This window comes from Mytilus californianus, unplaced genomic scaffold (assembly GCF_021869535.1).
Source record: "Mytilus californianus isolate M0D057914Y unplaced genomic scaffold, xbMytCali1.0.p SCAF_46, whole genome shotgun sequence".
Taxonomy (NCBI): domain Eukaryota; kingdom Metazoa; phylum Mollusca; class Bivalvia; order Mytilida; family Mytilidae; genus Mytilus; species Mytilus californianus.
This window is the reverse complement of record NW_026262697.1, coordinates 1,150,899-1,171,115: the sequence shown is the minus strand read 5'-3', so window position 1 is coordinate 1,171,115 and position 20,217 is coordinate 1,150,899. Positions and strand designations below refer to the sequence as shown.

The following is a 20,217-nucleotide window of genomic DNA, read 5'->3' as shown; positions in this document are numbered from 1 at the left end:
CAAGTTTGGTAGAAATCCAGAATAGTTTAAGAAAGTTATTAAAATTTTAAAAACTTTAACCACAGAGTGAATATTTGTGGACGCCGCCGCCGACGACGACGACGCCGACGCCGACGGAATGTAGGATCGCTATGTCTCGCTTTTTCGACTAAAGTCGAAGGCTCGACAAAAATCCAAAGGGAGCTTTTATCAATCCCAACAATAATGTAAAGTTTGTAGAAATCAATCAATCCGTCAATCAAAATATTGTTTAAAAATTACATGTTAATTGGTTAAGTCAAATTGGAGTTATCGTACAAAGCGTTGTTGGACGGAAATTGCATTTGGTATGCCATAATAGGTCCCGTCTTCAACGGGTGTATAAAAATGTACCTGTGTCTTATCTGATAACTGCTGTAAAATGTTTCTTATATTTTCTTCTTTTTCACAGTCTTTTTTCTTCTGAAAAGACAGTATAATTTAAATACAATTTAATATTATTAATAATAGAATTTGTCTTTTTACTGAAAAAGTACTATTCTGAAGACTTCTTTAGTCAACATCATGTAATTTTCACAAATGCTTTTTAAAAATATCTAAAACTACTAATAGCGTACACTACTGTTGACTTTCTTATTGATAAAGCCTTGACCAACACTACACATGTTCAAAACAGCGGTCCAGAAACCGTCATATTTCCCAGCCATGTCCTAAACTGAAAGCTATTTGTCATAAACGGCAGATTGGGATTTAGGCCAAATAAATTTTTTTTACAGAAATAATTTCGGTCATTTCATTGAGATCGGGTTTCTTTATCACTATTTTGCACTTGTTTATGTTTTGTAATCCCTTTACTATAATAAAACTGCCACTCCAGTATAGTATGATAATCCTGAGGACCCTCCTAATAACCATATTAATGGGAAATATTGGTTAATGATCACTAATCACTTTTTACCTGTGTTTTTAATTCACACCTGACAGTGATCACAAGCTCAGAACTAATATTATAAAGAAATTAGAATTCCATGACAACTTTCTTCATTGTTTAATTACTTTTCAGCAAAGTCAATCGACAATTCTGATTTAAAATCAAAACTTGATTTAATTTACATAGAAAAAAGTAACATGTGCTTTATTTACTATGTAATACGCATGCATGAAATTGTCTTCACCAGATTAGACACTTAATCATAAAATGCAAAATAATTTCATGCTTAGTTAAATGAATGTAACTATTATCTGTTATATTCAAACATTAAAGGTAATAAAATTAAAATCCTGTGATTTCCTGTCAATTTGATAAACAGAACAAATCCTGGAAATGAATCCAGAATTACTCGTTCATTAGTATTGTTGTGAAACTTCTGGTTTGAACTTCGTCTTCAAAATCAAAAGAAACGTTAGGGATGTTGGAGAATTTTACCATTTTGAGTCATTAAAATCATTTCAATTTTTAACTGTTGCCTTCCCTTAACTGTTCTTGAACTTTTTTTAAAAAATGGTAAGAAAATTCATGAAGTAAATGCGATGAAACAGTCAACACAAGTTTGTTGATGCTATGAATCTAGTGTGAATAATTTCAACAGTTTGAAAAAAAGGGCCAAACTTTTTAGTCATTTCAAAATGACAGAAATTGTGTAAAAAAATTTCCGGATCCTTGGTTCAAACCCAACATGATCCATACGCATATTTTGTTAACTTGTACTTAATTGCTTTGTCTTGCCCCTTAGCCAAGTTCATTTGTAGAGCTCTCATTTTTTCAATTTTAACCACATGTATTTCAACTAAAAAAACTTTTAATCCTAGAATATTGCGTATCTGTATATATTTACTAAAACTTACTGGTACTTTTGTGCCCCATTCTGCCACATGGTCCAAATTGTCTGTCTGTATATTCTGTTTTCCTAGTATTGTAGCTACTGTTGACCTTTGACATGAGTATGGATACATATACAAAGTTTTCCCATAGGATGTAAACAGGCAGTTATTACAATGGAAAAGCTAGAATAAATAGGAGGAAAAAAATGATTTTTTATGATGCAATCAAGCAGATATTTCAAACATTGACAATGGAAAATGTGAAATAAGATAAGGAATAAGAAATGTAATATAAACAGCTGGGCCATGAGCGCATTATACGCCCGTCATCTTGTGTGTGAATTTTTATGCAATAAGCATAAATAGTTTCTGACATACGGCGTGACATGCGAAAACCCCCTTTTTTTTTTACAAAAAACTCAATATCTCTAAAATAAAATTTTGAATCAAAACCAAAGAGTATACAGATCTTTAGATTAATATAACTAAAAAGAGTGTAAAATTTTAAGCAATAGTCATAAATCGTTTTTGAGATACGTCGCGACATGTGAAAAGAAACACACCTGTTTTAGTTACTAAGTCCCGTAACTCAAAAAGTTTTAAACTTAATTTCCCCAAAAAGTATACAGATCATTTGACCATCATAAGAAACAACTATATTAAGTTTCATGAAATTTGGATAAGTCATTCTCAAGTTACGGTGCGACATGTTTACGCCGGACAGACAGACGGACGGACGGACACCGGACATTTGTATACCATAATAAGTCCCGTCAAAAATTGACGGGCGTATAAAAACTTGTTCATAGTTGAAAGCCAGCAGTGTCCTATAATTGCTTGCATCCACATCATTTGGACTCAGGTCTATAGTTGTATCATTGACAATTATTCCACATCTTACCTTTATATTGTTATTTTTTATATAGTTTTTCAATATACATTTTCAGTAATTTTATTCTTTTTTTTTAATCACATATTTCAATTTACTTAACAAATAACACAGTTTAATAACTGGACTAAAGAATAACACTAGTATGTTAACCTGATTTGATAAATAACCCAGTTTATTATACCTCATATATATAATAAACAATTCTATTGGGTAACACATTATCATGTGACAATAACACAGTTTATTATACCTTATATATATAATAAACAATTCTATTGGGTAACACGTTATCGTGTGACAATAACCCAGTTTATTATACCTTATATATATAATAAACAATTCTATTGAGTAACAAGTTATCACGTGACAATAACACAGTTTATTATATCTTATATATATAATAAACAATTCTATTGGGTAACAAGTTATCATGTGACAATAACACAGTTTATTATACCTTATATATATAATAAACAATTCTATTGGGTAACATGTTATCATGTGACAATAACACAGTTTATTATACATTTGTACCTTATATATATAATAAACAATTCTATTGGGTAACACGTTATCATGTGACAATAACACAGTTCATTATACCTTATATATATAATAAACAATTCTATTGGGTAACACGTTATCATGTGACAATAACACAGTTTATTATACCTTATATATATAATAAACAATTCTATTGAGTAACACGTTATCATGTGACAATAACCCAGTTTATTATACCTTATATATATAATAAACAATTCTATTGGGTACCACTTTATCACGTGACAATAACACAGTTTATTATACCTTATATATATAATAAACAATTCTATTGGGTAACACGTTATCATGTGACAATAACACAGTTCATTATACCTTATATATATAATAAACAATTCTATTGGGTAACACGTTACCATGTGACAATAACACAGTTTATTATACCTTATATATATAATAAACAATTCTATTGGGTAACACGTTATCATGTGACAATAACACAGTTTATTATACCTTATATATATAATAAACAATTCTATTGGGTAACACGTTATCATGTGACAATAACACAGTTTATTATACCTTATATATATAATAAACAATTCTATTTAGTAACACGTTATCACGTGACAATAACCCAGTTTATTATACCTTATATATATAATAAACAATTCTATTGGGTAACAAGTTATCACGTGACAATAACTCAGTTTATTATACCTTATATATATAATAAACAATTCTATTGGGTAACACGTTATCATGTGACAATAACACAGTTTATTATACCTTATATATATAATAAACAATTCTATTGGGTAACACGTTATCACGTGACAATAACACAGTTTATTATACCTTATATATATAATAAACAATTCTATTGGGTAACACGTTATCATGTGACAATAACACAGTTTATTATACCTTATATATATAATAAACAATTCTATTGGGTAACATGTTACCATGTGACAATAACCCAGTTTATTATACCTTATATATATATAATAAACAATTCTATTGGGTAACACGTTATCATGTGACAATAACACAGTTTATTATACCTGATATATATAATAAACAATTCTATTGGGTAACACGTTATCATGTGACAATAACACAGTTTATTATACCTTATATATATAATAAACAATTCTATTGGGTAACAAGTTATCACGTGACAATAACACAGTTTATTATACCTTATATATATAATAAACAATTCTATTGGGTAACACGTTACCATGTGACAATAACACAGTCTATTATACCTTATATATATAATAAACAATTATAATGGGTAACACGTTATCATCACTACAAAAGTCAAAAAGTCTGAAAAGACCAGTTTTTGTCTGAATTTGCATGAATTTTTACTCGACATTCTTAATTTGTCTGAATAATTTTTAAAAATTCTTGACATAGTATGAATTTGTCTAATAAGGTTCTTGATTTTTCTTGACAAGTGTCTTGACAGTATGAACATTGTCTTAAAATTTCTCGACACTTCCTGTATCATCTGATAAGAGTCTGGATTAGTCTCGACCAATTCTTGACTGTCTCAAATTTGTCTCGATCTGTCTTGACATATTCTTGACATTCTTAATAATGTCTGAATATGTCTCGACATATTCTTGACATTCTAAATAATGTCTGAATATGTCTCGACACATTCTTGACAGTCTTAAATATGTCTTGACACTATCTCAACAGTATAAATTTCGCCTGAAATGTGATCAGACTTATTCTGCACTGTTTATGACATTCTATTGCTGTTATATACTCCGTTTTATTATGGCTAAACTAAATTTTGAAGAATCAAGGATTAATTTGGTATAGTAAGATACCCTTTTGGTGCAACTAAGTTGGAATACCCTGAATAATCCCCCATGTAGTTTAATTTTGATTTATTTTCATTAAACATTTAAGTAATTGTTTTCACTTGGAATATAAGTCGAAGGTATTGACAAACAGCATTTAGATTTTTGCCGTTCGCAAAACTGCCAGTCAAATTTGCTTTACTAAAATAGGTGTCTTGTATCTTTTTTGGACCCCACAATTCATCTTTTGGGTTTGTGTGGCTAAAAAAAGAGGGGGGGGGGCTTTCGTTTAGGTCAAAGAATTTTTTCCCATCTTGATTCAAAAACCTTATTCATTTTTTAGAACAACCCAAAAACATTTTTTATTCAAATTTGAGTGTTGAATTTTATAATTTTTTATCAAAAATAAATATTGGTGATAACTCCTTCCTGAAAAGAAAAAAATGTTTAGATCTATATTATGCATGTCTGTTTGAGAACCATTTCATAAGACCGATGATTTCTATAGAAATCATTGATGGGACCCATTATAAATACATTTTTTTTTTATTATTCCTGGAGTAGATAATAATTTTCTTTTAATCTTTGGGAATTATTCAATTTGTTTTTATGTTAAAAGAATTAACTTCATAATTTTGATGAAGAAAATCCATTTCAATTCAATTTTTTTTCATCAAAATGATGATTTTCATTTTCATATATCAACAAACTTTTTAAATTGTAGTGGCATGGTCGGTCAACTGATAAGTTGTATGGCTGATTACAGGTAAAGCAATAACTTCTATTTGACAGTTGCGTGTACTCTGGGGTGTGGAATACCTTAATTTTATGGGGAACATCCTGTCCATGTGTAATACTTAATATATTCCAACAGATGACATTACACAAATTTTTCTTCTGTTAAATGAATGATTTGTATATCATCATAATTTGCTATTTATATAAACCACATTTTGGTATAATAATTATTTAGCATATCAACATTGAATATTATGAATGTAGAATGAAATATGTCTACAGTATGATTGGTTTGAATCATTTAATTTATAAGATTTAGGAATCAAAATTTGTAATTGTTTAAAAACCCACATTGAAATTGTTTTATATCAACACACCCACATTTGAATTATTTTATACTTTAGATTTCATAGCCATATTTGCATTTATAAAAATATTTATATACCCAAATTTTCAATTATTTTACATGCCCAACTTTTTATTTTTGTTGTAAAGAAGTGTAACTTGAAACAACAGTATATCATATAAAGAGAAATAAAGATTAAAGTTATATCATGAATATTGGTCATGATTTGTAAAACTCAGAACTGTCAAGTAAATTTAAGACACGATTCAAAATGTTCAGAATATGTCAAGCCATACTGAGAAAAAATAAGAATGTCGAGAATATGTCGAGAAATTTCAAGACAGTATTCAAATGTCAAGAAATTTTAAGACCATATTCAGAATGTCGAGAATATGTCGAGTAAATTTCATACAAATTTAATATAAATGAGAATTTGTCAAGAAAAATTAAGACACAAGTCATACTTTTGGAGAATGTCGAGTAAAAGTTCATGCAAATTAAGACAAAAACTGGTCTTTTCAGACTTTTAGACTTTTGTAGTGCATGTGACAATAACACAGTTTATTATACCTTATATATATAATAAACAATTCTATTGAGTAACACGTTATCACGTGACAATAACACAGTTTATTATACCTTATATATATAATAAACAATTCTATTGGGTAACACGTTATCACGTGACAATAACACAGTTTATTATACCTTATATATATAATAAACAATTCTATTGGGTAACACGTTACCATGTGACAATAACACAGTCTATTATACCTTATATATATAATAAACAATTCTATTGGGTAACATGTTATCATGTGACAATAACACAGTTTATTATACCTTATATATATAATAAACAATTCTATTGGGTAACACATTATCATGTGACAATAACCCAGTTTATTATACATTTGTACCTTATATATATAATAAACAATTCTATTGGGTAACACGTTATCACGTGACAATAACACAGTTTATTATACCTTATATATATAATAAACAATTCTATTGGGTAACACGTTATCATGTGACAATAACCCAGTTTATTATACCTTATATATATAATAAACAATTCTATTGGGTAACACGTTACCATGTGACAATAACACAGTTTATTATACCTTATATATATCTTATATATATAATAAACAATTCTATTGGGTAACATGTTATCATGTGACAATAACCCAGTTTATCATACCTTATATATATAATAAACAATTCTAATGGGTAACACATTATCGTGTGACAATAACACAGTTTATTATACCTTATATATATAATAAACAATTCTATTGGGTAACACGTTATCGTGTGACAATAACCCAGTTTATCATACCTTATATATATAATAAACAATTCTAATGGGTAACATGTTATCATGTGACAATAACACAGTTTATTATACCTTATATATATAATAAACAATTCTATTGGGTAACACGTTATCATGTGACAATAACACAGTTTATTATACCTTATTTATAATAAACAATTCTATTGGGTTGTTATCATGTGACAATAACCCAGTTTATTATACCTTATATATATAATAAACAATTCTATTGGGTAACACGTTATCACGTGACAATAACACAGTTTATTATACCTTATATATATAATAAACAATTCTATTGGGTAACACGTTATCGTGTGACAATAACCCAGTTTATTATACCTTATATATATAATAAACAGTTCTATTGGGTAACACGTTATCATGTGACAATAACACAGTTTATTATACCTTATATATATAATAAACAATTCTATTGGGTAACACGTTATCATGTGACAATAACACAGTTTATTATACCTTATATATATAATAAACAATTCTATTGGGTAACACGTTATCATGTGACAATAACACAGTTTATTATACCTTATATATATAATAAACAATTCTATTGGGTAACACCTTATCATGTGACAATAACCCAGTTTATTATACCTTATATATATAATAAACAATTCTATTGGGTAACACGTTATCGTGTGACAATAACCCAGTTTATCATACCTTATATATATAATAAACAATTCTAATGGGTAACATGTTATCACGTGACAATAACACAGTTTATTATACCTTATATATACAATAAACAATTCTATTGGGTAACACGTTATCATGTGACAATAACACAGTTTATTATACCTTATATATAATAAACAATTCTATTGGGTTGTTATCATGTGACAATAACCCAGTTTATTATACCTTATATATATAATAAACAATTCTATTGGGTAACACGTTATCACATGACAATAACACAGTTTATTATACCTTATATATATAATAAACAATTCTATTGGGTAACACGTTATCGTGTGACAATAACACAGTTTATTATACCTTATATATATAATAAACAATTCTATTGGGTACCACTTTATCACGTGACAATAACACAGTTTATTATACCTTATATATATAATAAACAATTCTATTGGGTAACACGTTATCATGTGACAATAACCCAGTTTATTATACCTTATATATATAATAAACAATTCTATTGGGTAACACGTTATCATGTGACAATAACCCAGTTTATTATACCTTATATATATAATAAACAATTCTATTGGGTAACACGTTATCATGTGACAATAACACAGTTTATTATACCTTATATATATAATAAACAATTCTATTGGGTAACACGTTACCATGTGACAATAACACAGTTTATTATACCTTATATATATAATAAACAATTCTATTGGGTAACACGTTATCGCATGACAATAACCCAGTTTATTATACCTTATATATATAATAAACAATTCTATTGGGTAACACGTTACCATGTGACAATAACAGTTTATTATACCTTATATATATAATAAACAATTCTATTGGGTAACACGTTATCATGTGACAATAACACAGTTTATTATACCTTATATATATAATAAACAATTCTATTGGGTAACACGTTATCATGTGACAATAACCCAGTTTATTATACCTTATATATATAATAAACAATTCTATTGGGTAACACGTTATCATGTGACAATAACCCAGTTTATTATACCTTATATATATAATAAACAATTCTATTGGGTAACACGTTATCATGTGACAATAACCCAGTTTATTATACCTTATATATATAATAAACAATTCTATTGGGTAACACGTTACCATGTGACAATAACACAGTTTATTATACCTTATATATATAATAAACAATTCTATTGGGTAACACGTTATCGCATGACAATAACCCAGTTTATTATACCTTATATATATAATAAACAATTCTATTGGGTAACACGTTACCATGTGACAATAACAGTTTATTATACCTTATATATATAATAAACAATTCTATTGGGTAACACGTTATCATGTGACAATAACACAGTTTATTATACCTTATATATATAATAAACAATTCTATTGGGTAACACGTTATCATGTGACAATAACACAGTTTATTATACCTTATATATATAATAAACAATTCTATTGAGTAACACGTTACCATGTGACAATAACACAGTTTATTATACCTTATATATATAATAAACAATTCTATTGGTTAACACGTTATCATGTGAAAATAACACAGTTTATTATACCTTATATATATAATAAACAATTCTATTGGTTAACACGTTATCATGTGACAATAACACAGTTTATTATACCTTATATATATAATAAACAATTCTATTGGTTAACACGATATCCTGTGACAATAACACAGTTTATTATACCTTATATATATAATAAACAATTCTATTGAGTAACACATTATCCTGTGACAATAACCCAGTTTATTATACCTTGTATATATAATAAACAATTCTATTGGGTAACACGTTATCACATGACAATAACCCAGTTTATTATACCTTATATATATAATAAACAATTCTATTGGGTAACACGTTATCACATGACAACACGTTATCATGTGACAATAACCCAGTTTATTATACCTTATATATATAATAAACAATTCTATTGGGTAACACATTATCATGTGACAATAACCCAGTTTATTATACCTTATATATATAATAAACAATTCTATTGGGTAACACATTATCATGTGACAATAACCCAGTTTATTATACCTTATATATATAATAAACAATTCTATTGGGTAACACGTTATCATGTGACAATAACCCAGTTTATTATACCTTATATATATAATAAACAATTCTATTAGTTAACACGTTATCATGTGACAATAACCCAGTTTATTATACCTTATATATATAATAAACAATTCTATTGGGTAACACATTATCATGTGACAATAACCCAGTTTATTATACCTTATATATATAATAAACAATTCTATTGGGTAACACGTTATCATGTGACTATAACACAGTTTATTATACCTGATATATATAATAAACAATTCTATTGGGTAACATGTTATCGTGTGACAATAACACAGTTTATTATACCTGATATATATAATAAACACTTCTATTGGGTAACACGTTATCATGTGACAATAACACAGTTTATTATACCTTATATATATAATAAACAATTCTATTGGGTAACATGTTATCGTGTGACAATAACACAGTTTATTATACCTTATATATATAATAAACAATTCTATTGGGTAACACGTTATCACGTGACAATAACACAGTTTATTATACCTTATATATATAATAAACAATTCTATTGAGTAACACGTTATCATGTGACAATAACACAGTTTATTATACCTTATATATATAATAAACAATTCTATTGGGTAAAAAGTTATCATGTGACAATAACACAGTTTATTATACCTTATATATATAATAAACAATTCTATTGGGTAACACGTTACCATGTGACAATAACCCAGTTTATTATACCTTGTATATATAATAAACAATTCTATTGGGTAACACGTTACCATGTGACAATAACCCAGTTTATTATACCTTATATATATAATAAACAATTCTATTGGGTAACACGTTATCGTGTGACAATAACCCAGTTTATTATACCTTATATATATAATAAACAATTCTATTGGGTAACACGTTATCATGTGACAATGACCCAGTTTATTATACCTTATATAATAAACAATTCTATTGGGTAACACGTTATCGTGTGACAATAACCCAGTTTATTATACCTTATATATATAATAAACAATTCTATTGGTTAACACGTTATCATGTGACAATAACACAGTTTATTATACCTTATATATATAATAAACAATTCTATTGGGTAACACGTTATCATGTGACAATAACCCAGTTTATTATACCTTATATATATAATAAACAATTCTATTGGGTAACACGTTATCACGTGACAATAACCCAGTTTATTATACCTTATATATATAATAAACAATTCTATTGGTTAACACGTTATCATGTGACAATAACACAGTTTATTATACCTTATATATATAATAAACAATTCTATTGGTTAACACGTTATCATGTGACAATAACACAGTTTATTATACCTTATATATATAATAAACAATTCTATTGGGTAACATGTTATCACGTGACAATAACCCAGTTTACTATACCTTATATATATAATAAACAATTCTATTGGGTAACACGTTATCACGTGACAATAACCCAGTTTATTATACCTTATATATATAATAAACAATTCTATTGGTTAACACGTTATCACGTGACAATAACACAGTTTATTATACCTTATATATATAATAAACAATTCTATTGGTTAACACGTTATCATGTGACAATAACACAGTTTATTATACCTTATATATATAATAAACAATTCTATTGGGTAACACGTTATCACATGACAATAACCCAGTTTATTATACCTTATATATATAATAAACAATTCTATTGGGTAACATGTTATCACATGACAATAACCCAGTTTATTATACCTTATATATATAATAAACAATTCTATTGGTTAACACGTTATCATGTGACAATAACACAGTTTATTTTACCTTATATATATAATAAACAATTCTATTGGTTAACACGTTATCATGTGACAATAACACAGTTTATTATACCTTATATATATAATAAACAATTCTATTGGGTAACACGTTACCATGTGACAATAACACAGTTTATTATACCTTATATATATAATAAACAATTCTATTGGGTAACACGTTATCATGTGACAATAACCCAGTTTATTATACCTTATATATATAATAAACAATTCTATTGGGTAACACGTTATCACGTGACAATAACCCAGTTTATTATACCTTATATATATAATAAACAATTCTATTGGGTAACACGTTACCGTGTGACAATAACACAGTTTATTATACCTTATATATATAATAAACAATTCTATTGGGTAACACGTTATCGTGTGACAATAACCCAGTTTATTATACCTTATATATATAAAAATTCGTAAGGGTTCCGCGGAACCCAGTGTCTCGCCTACTTCTGCTGTTAATCACAGGCTCAACAAAAATGAGGAAAAAAATTAATAATAATATTCCTCTCTATACTATCTTTTGATTGTAAGTAGCTTCTGTCCAAGTTTGGTAAAAATCCAGGATAGCTTATGAATCTAATAAATGTTTTAAAATAAAAACTTAAACTGCAGACTGTTATGTAATGTTAACTGGAAGAAAAACTAAGTCCATTTATAAGTAAAATACGGAAAAAATGGAACAAAATTTTAACAAAATTTCCTTTTAGATACTAGCTTTTAATCATAAACAAGCTTCTGTCTAAGTTTGGTACAAATCCAGGATAGTTTAAGAAAGTTGTTAAAATTTTAAAAACTTTAACCACAGAGTGAATGTAATGTTAACTAGCAGAAAAACTAAGTTCATTTATAAGTGTTACAAAATTTACTTCTGGATACTATCTTATGATCACAAACAAGCCTCTTTCCAAGTTTGGTACAAATCCTGGATAGTTTAAGAAAGTTATTAAAATTTCAAAAACTTTAACCACAGAGTGAATGTAATGTTTCCTGGCAGAAAAACTAAGTCCATTTATAAGTAAAATACGGAAAAAATGGAATTTTTTTTTTACAAAATTTACTTCTGGATACTATCTTATGATCACAAACAAGCTTCTTTCCAAGTTTGGTACAAATCCAGGATAGTTTAAGAAAGTTATTAAAATTTCAAAAACTTTAACCACAGAGTGAATATTTGTGGACGCCGCCGACGCCGACGCCGACGGAATGTAGGATCGCTATGTCTCGCTTTTTCGACAAAAGTCGAAGGCTCGACAATAAACAATTCTATTGGGTAACACGTTATCGTGTGACAATAACACAGTTTATTATACCTTATATATATAATAAACAATTCTATTGGGTAACACGTTATCATGTGACAATAACCCAGTTTATTATACCTTATATATATAATAAACAATTCTATTGGGTAACACGTTATCACATGACAATAACCCAGTTTATTATACCTCATATATAATAAACAATTCTATTGAGTAACACGTTATCACGTGACAATAACACAGTTTATTATACCTTATATATAATAAACAATTCTATTGAGTAACACATTACCATGTGACAATAACACAGTTTATTATACCTTATATATATAATAAACAATTCTATTGGGTAACACGTTATCATGTGACAATAACCCAGTTTATTATACCTTATATATATAATAAACAATTCTATTGGGTAACACGTTATCACGTGACAATAACACAGTTTATTATACCTTATATATATAATAAACAATTCTATTGGGTAACACGTTATCATGTGACAATAACACAGTTTATTATACCTTATATATATAATAAACAATTCTATTGGGTAACACGTTATCATGTGACAGTAACACAGTTTATCATACCTTATATATATAAATAAACAATTCTATTGGGTAACACGTTATCGTGTGACAATAACACAGTTTATTATACCTTATATATATAATAAACAATTCTATTGGGTAACATGTTATCGTGTGACAATAACCCAGTTTATTATACCTTATATATATATAATAAACAATTCTATTGAGTAACACGTTATCGTGTGACAATAACACAGTTTATTATACCTGATATATATAATAAACAATTCTATTGGGTAACACGTTATCGTGTGACAATAACACACTTTATTATACCTGATATATATAATAAACAATTCTATTGAGTAACACGTTATCACGTGACAATAACCCAGTTTATTATACCTTATATATATAATAAACAATTCTATTGGGTAACACGTTATCATGTGACAATAACACAGTTTATTATACCTTATATATATAATAAACAATTCTATTGGGTAACATGTTACCATGTGACAATAACACAGTTTATTATACCTGATATATATAATAAACAATTCTATTGGGTAACACGTTATCATGTGACAATAACACAGTTTATTATACCTTATATATATAATAAACAATTCTATTGGGTAACATGTTACCATGTGACAATAACACAGTTTATCATACCTTATATATATAATAAACAATTCTATTGGGTAACAATTTACAACCAGCGATGAATAACCTTTTCAGTTTCTTGAAAATTTGATTTGAACACAAGTTATCTCCCATCAAAATGACAGCACAGACATATTTGAACAAAATAGCAACGGTCAAGTTAGAAGCATAATGCCTTAAAAGGTGAATATCCATAATTATCAACCCTAAACTTTACAAGTAACACCAGAATGTTAACATGACTTAACAAGTAACACCAGTATGTTAACATGACTTAACAAGTAACACCAGTATGTTAACATGACTTAACAAATAACACCAGTATTTCAATCTGACTTATTAAAATAACACAGTATGTTAACATGACTAAAGAATGAACAAAGTATGCTAACATGGCTTAATAAATAATACAGTATGTAAGCCTGACTTAATTACACAGCATGTTAACCTGACTTAATAACATAGGATGTTAACCTGACTTAATAACATAGGATGTTAACCTGACTTAATATCATAGGATGTTAACTTGACTTAATAATACAGTATGTTAACTTGACTTAATATCATTGGATGTTAACTTGACTTAATAACACAGGATGTTAACTTGACTTAATAACACGGTATGTTAACCTGACTATAACACAGTATGTTAACCGGACTATAACACGGTATATTAACCCGACTATACCACAGTATGTTAACCTGACTATAACACAGTATGTTAACTTTAATGCTTACTTTAATGTCTTCGGCCATATCCTCTGTGAATGGTCTAAATGTGTGTAATACATCAAATCTGGTGTCGTAGATACCTAAACCAACTTTAAAAATAGTAGTACATATTTACTTGCCTTTAAATGAAATACTGAATATTTAGGGACACATTTAACATTTAATATGGATAGTAAGATTGAATAACCAGAGGAACTCTTTACTAAATTTTATGAATAACTGTAAAGTATACTTCCTGATAACAAGTAAATTTTCTTTCTTCATTATCACTCATGTATTAGTTTTCACATATTTATTGTTAAACTTTATAACATCACCTTGAAATCTACAAGACATATACAATACTCAAGGAAGGTACTTTTCAATCAAGGAACCTTCTATGGAACCAATCAAAGATTTTGGTCATATATTTACATGTAAAGTTTTAATCCAAGCACCAATAGATTTTCCTGTGAACCAATAAGTGAAATTCAACCATGACCAACAGTGACCTATAGTTGTTAACTTTCATGTCATTTAGTCTTTGGTGGAGAGTTGTTTCTTTGGCAATCATACCCCATCTTCTTATTTTTATATTCATATCCCATCCTGGAAACCAGTGAAGTCCTCAAACAATAGCTTTCCTAGGTACCAGTTAAGTGTGATACAAATATTCATAGCCCATCCTGGGAACCAGTGAAGTCCTGATACCTTAGCTTTCCCAAAGTAACAGGGAAGAGTTAATACAAGCACCAACATATTTCCCTGGGTACCAATTAAGTGTGATGTGTGATACAATAATTCATATCCCATCCAGGGAACCAGTGAAGTCCTGATACCTTAGCTTTCCCTTGGTACAACCACCTATTGTCACCAGTATCCAATAGCCTTTACAAAAATTCAGGTCTGGTATAACCACCCATAGTCAAGTTCCAATGTAGTTCCTTTTAAATCTTAGAAAGCATATTCCATGAGTACTTTTGAAGTTCTGAAAAAAAGTGTTAAAATACTTATGTTTTGATAGGTAATTTCTTACTGTGGTTGCCTTGTTTGATGCCAGCAATAGCAATATGTGTTGAGTTAAGTATCACAATGGAAACAGACTTCTGCAAACAATTCAAATGGCATAATTTCTGACTTCTGATACTGTTTGTTAAAGGTGAAACATTTAAACTATGAAGGTCACCACTGGAATCTGAAAATATATATAAGTGTCATATTACTACTGCAACAAAACAATGTCAACAAAGAACATAATTTTGTAAACAAATTGTTAGAGTTGACATCATCAGTTAATATAACTCCCAAACATAATCATGATATACTCAAGCATTGCAATTAACTTCTTTGTCAGTAATCTCGATAAACTCAACCATTTCAAATAACTTCCCTGTCACTAATCTTGATATACTCAAGCATTGTAAATAACTTCTTTGTCAGTAATCATGATAGTCTCAAACATTGTAAGTAACGTCCGTCAGTAATCATGATATACTCAAGCATTGTAAATAACTTCCCTGTCAGTAATCATGATAAACTCAAGCATTGCAATTACCTTCTTTGTCAGTAATCTCGATAAACTCAACCATTTTAAATAACTTCCCTGTCAGTAATCTTGATATACTCAAGCATTGTAAATAACTTCCCTGTCAGTAATCATGACATACTCAAGCATTGTAAGTAGCTTCCCTGCCAGTAATCTTGATATACTCAAGTATTTTAAATAACTTCCATGTCAGTAATCTTGATATACTCAAGTATTTTAAATAACTTCCATGTCAGTAATCTTGATATACTCAAGCATTTTAAATAACTTCCCTGTCAGTAATCTTGATATACTCAAGCATTGTAAATAACTTCCCTGTCAGTAATCATGACATACTCAAGCATTGTAAATAACTTCCCTGTCAGTAATCTTGATATACTCAAGCATTGTAAATAACTTCCCTGTCAGTAATCATGACAAACTCAAACATTGTAAGTAACATCCTTGTCAAAGATCTTGACATACACAAGCATTGTAAGTAACTTCCTTGTCAGTAATCATGATATACTTGAACATTGTAAGCAACTTCCCTGTCAGTAATCATGATATACTCAAGCATTGTAAGTAACTTCCCTGTCAGTCATCATGATATACTCAGGCATTGTAAGTAACTTCCTTGTCAGAAGTCATGATATACTCAGGCATTGTAAGTAACTTTTTTTGTCAGAAATCATGATAAACTCAAGCATTGTAAGTAACTTCATTGTCAGAAGTCATGATATATTCAGGCATTGTAATTAACTTCCTTGTCTGAAATCATGATAAACTCATGCATTATAAGTAACTTCCCTGCCATTAATCATGATATACTCAAGCATTGAAGTAACTTCCATGTCAGTAAGCATGATAAACTCAAGCATTGTAAGTAGCTTTCCTGTCAGTAATCATGACATACTCAAGCATTGTAAGTAGCTCCCTTGTCAGATATTTTGATATTCTCAAACATTGTAAATAACTTCCATGTCAGTAATCATGATAAATTCAAGCATTGTAAGTAACTTCCTTGTTAGTAATCTTAATATACAGAAGCATTGTAAGTAGCTTCCCTGTCAATAATCATGATATACTCAAGCATTGTAATAAACATTCTTGTCAGAAATCTTGATACTCAAGCATTGTTAGTAGCTTCCCTGTCAGTAATCATGATATACCCAGACATTATAAGTAATTCCCTGTCAGTAATAATGACATACTCAGGCATTGTAAGTAACTTCTGGGTCAGTAATCATGACATACTCAAGCATTGTAATTAACTTTCTTATCAGAAATCTTGATACTCAAGCATTGAAAGTAGCTTCCCTCTCAGTAATCATGATATACTCAAGCATTGTAAATAACTTCCCTGTCAGTAATCATGATATACCCAGGCATTATAAGTAATTCCCTGTCAGTAATAATGACATACTCAGGCATTGTAAGTAATTTCTGGGTCAGTAATCATGACATACTCAGGCATTATAAGTAGCTTCACTGTCAGTTATCATGATGTAGACAAGCATTGTAAGTAACTTCCCTGACAGTAATCATGATATACTCAAGCATTGAAGTAGCTTCCCTGTCAGTAATCATGATGAACTCAAGCATTGTAAGTAGCTTCCAGGTCAGTAATCATGAAATACTGTGGATTCATTTATTTTCGTGGGTATCAATTTTCGTGGATAGAGAAAAAAAGACGTTTCGTGGTATACGTAAATTCGTGGATTGCTGATTACAAAAAAAAAAAAAAAATCAGATACGTAATTCGTGGATTTCTTTTTGATTTTGGAGATCATAAAACCTCCTTGGTTTGATCAATAATAAAACAAACAAAAAAGAAGGAATTCATTGAAAACGTCTTGAATTGTCAAAATCCTCGCTTGGTCATTCTAGGTTAAAGTGATCATTGAAAACTTCTATTACAATATTGGACAGAGACAACTAATTATTTGTTTGTTTTACAATTTATAGATTCTTGTCGAAATTTTATAAGGCATTCAAAATTATATGATTGAAAGCTCAGTTCCCTAATCACGATATAATAAACAGTCATATAAGTAAAAGGTGTGAAAATAAATGTTCCTGTCATAAACAATATTACCTACGGGCAATATCCCCGTACTTAATCCTATTGATTTTTAATCACCAGTAAACCAAACTATGACACGGTAATTAACAACTTGCAGTTATTTTCCATGAACAGTTTTAATCAATTTTAAAAAGTAAATTATCACTGATATTCGATATATTAATTGTTGATTTAATCAAAATACTTGTATCTTCTTTCAATAAAAACATGTGTTATGTTACAATGTTTATCGCTAGTCAACACTATACTAGAACTGCATAACATAACCGGAAATAAACATCCAACTCCATACATATTTCTCGGGATTATTCTTTGTTGAATTCTTAAAATCGTGGTTCGCTGTGACCCATGAAAATTGGTATACCACGAATAAAAATGAATCCACAGTACTCAAGCATTGTAAGTAGCTTTCCTGTCAGTATTCATGACATACTCAAGCATTGTAAGTAGCTTTCCTGTCAGTATTCATGACATACTCAAGCATTGTAAGTAGCTTCCCTGTCAGTAATCATGACATACTCAAGCATTGTAAGTAGTTCCCTGTCAGTAATCATGACATACTCAAGCATTGTAAGTAGTTCCCTGCCAGTAATCTTGATATACTCAAGTATTTTAAATAACTTCCATGTCAGTAATCTTGATATACTCAAGTATTTTAAATAACTTCCATGTCAGTAATCTTGATATACTCAAGCATTTTAAATAACTTCCCTGTCAGTAATCTTGATATACTCAAGCATTGTAAATAACTTCCCTGTCAGTAATCATGACATACTCAAGCATTGTAAATAACTTCCCTGTCAGTAATCTTGATATACTCAAGCATTGTAAATAACTTCCCTGTCAGTAATCATGACAAACTCAAACATTGTAAGTAACATCCTTGTCAAAGATCTTGACATACTCAAGCATTGTAAGTAACTTCCTTGTCAGTAATCATGATATACTTGAACATTGTAAGCAACTTCCCTGTCAGTAAGCATGATAAACTCAAGCATTGTAAGTAGCTTTCCTGTCAGTAATCATGACATACTCAAGCATTGTAAGTAGCTCCCTTGTCAGATATTTTGATATTCTCAAACATTGTAAATAACTTCCATGTCAGTAATCATGATAAATTCAAGCATTGTAAGTAACTTCCTTGTTAGTAATCTTAATATACAGAAGCATTGTAAGTAGCTTCCCTGTCAATAATCATGATATACTCAAGCATTGTAATAAACATTCTTGTCAGAAATCTTGATACTCAAGCATTGTTAGTAGCTTCCCTGTCAGTAATCATGATATACCCAGACATTATAAGTAATTCCCTGTCAGTAATAATGACATA

General features: G+C 28.8%; 1 protein-coding gene across 1 annotated transcript in view; it reads right to left on the bottom strand.

Moving 5' to 3' along the window:
- The window catches only part of LOC127700012 (nucleolar protein 11-like), a 54,094-nt gene that overhangs the window by 18,844 nt on the left and 15,033 nt on the right, over window positions 1-20,217 (bottom strand). Inside the window, exons 6-9 of the mRNA XM_052203445.1 lie at window positions 16,313-16,471; window positions 15,304-15,386; window positions 1,825-1,983; window positions 373-441 (exon numbers count right to left, since the gene is read on the bottom strand). Of these exons, the coding sequence (XP_052059405.1) occupies window positions 373-441; window positions 1,825-1,983; window positions 15,304-15,386; window positions 16,313-16,471 (470 nt within the window). The remainder of the gene's footprint in view (window positions 1-372; window positions 442-1,824; window positions 1,984-15,303; window positions 15,387-16,312; window positions 16,472-20,217) is intronic.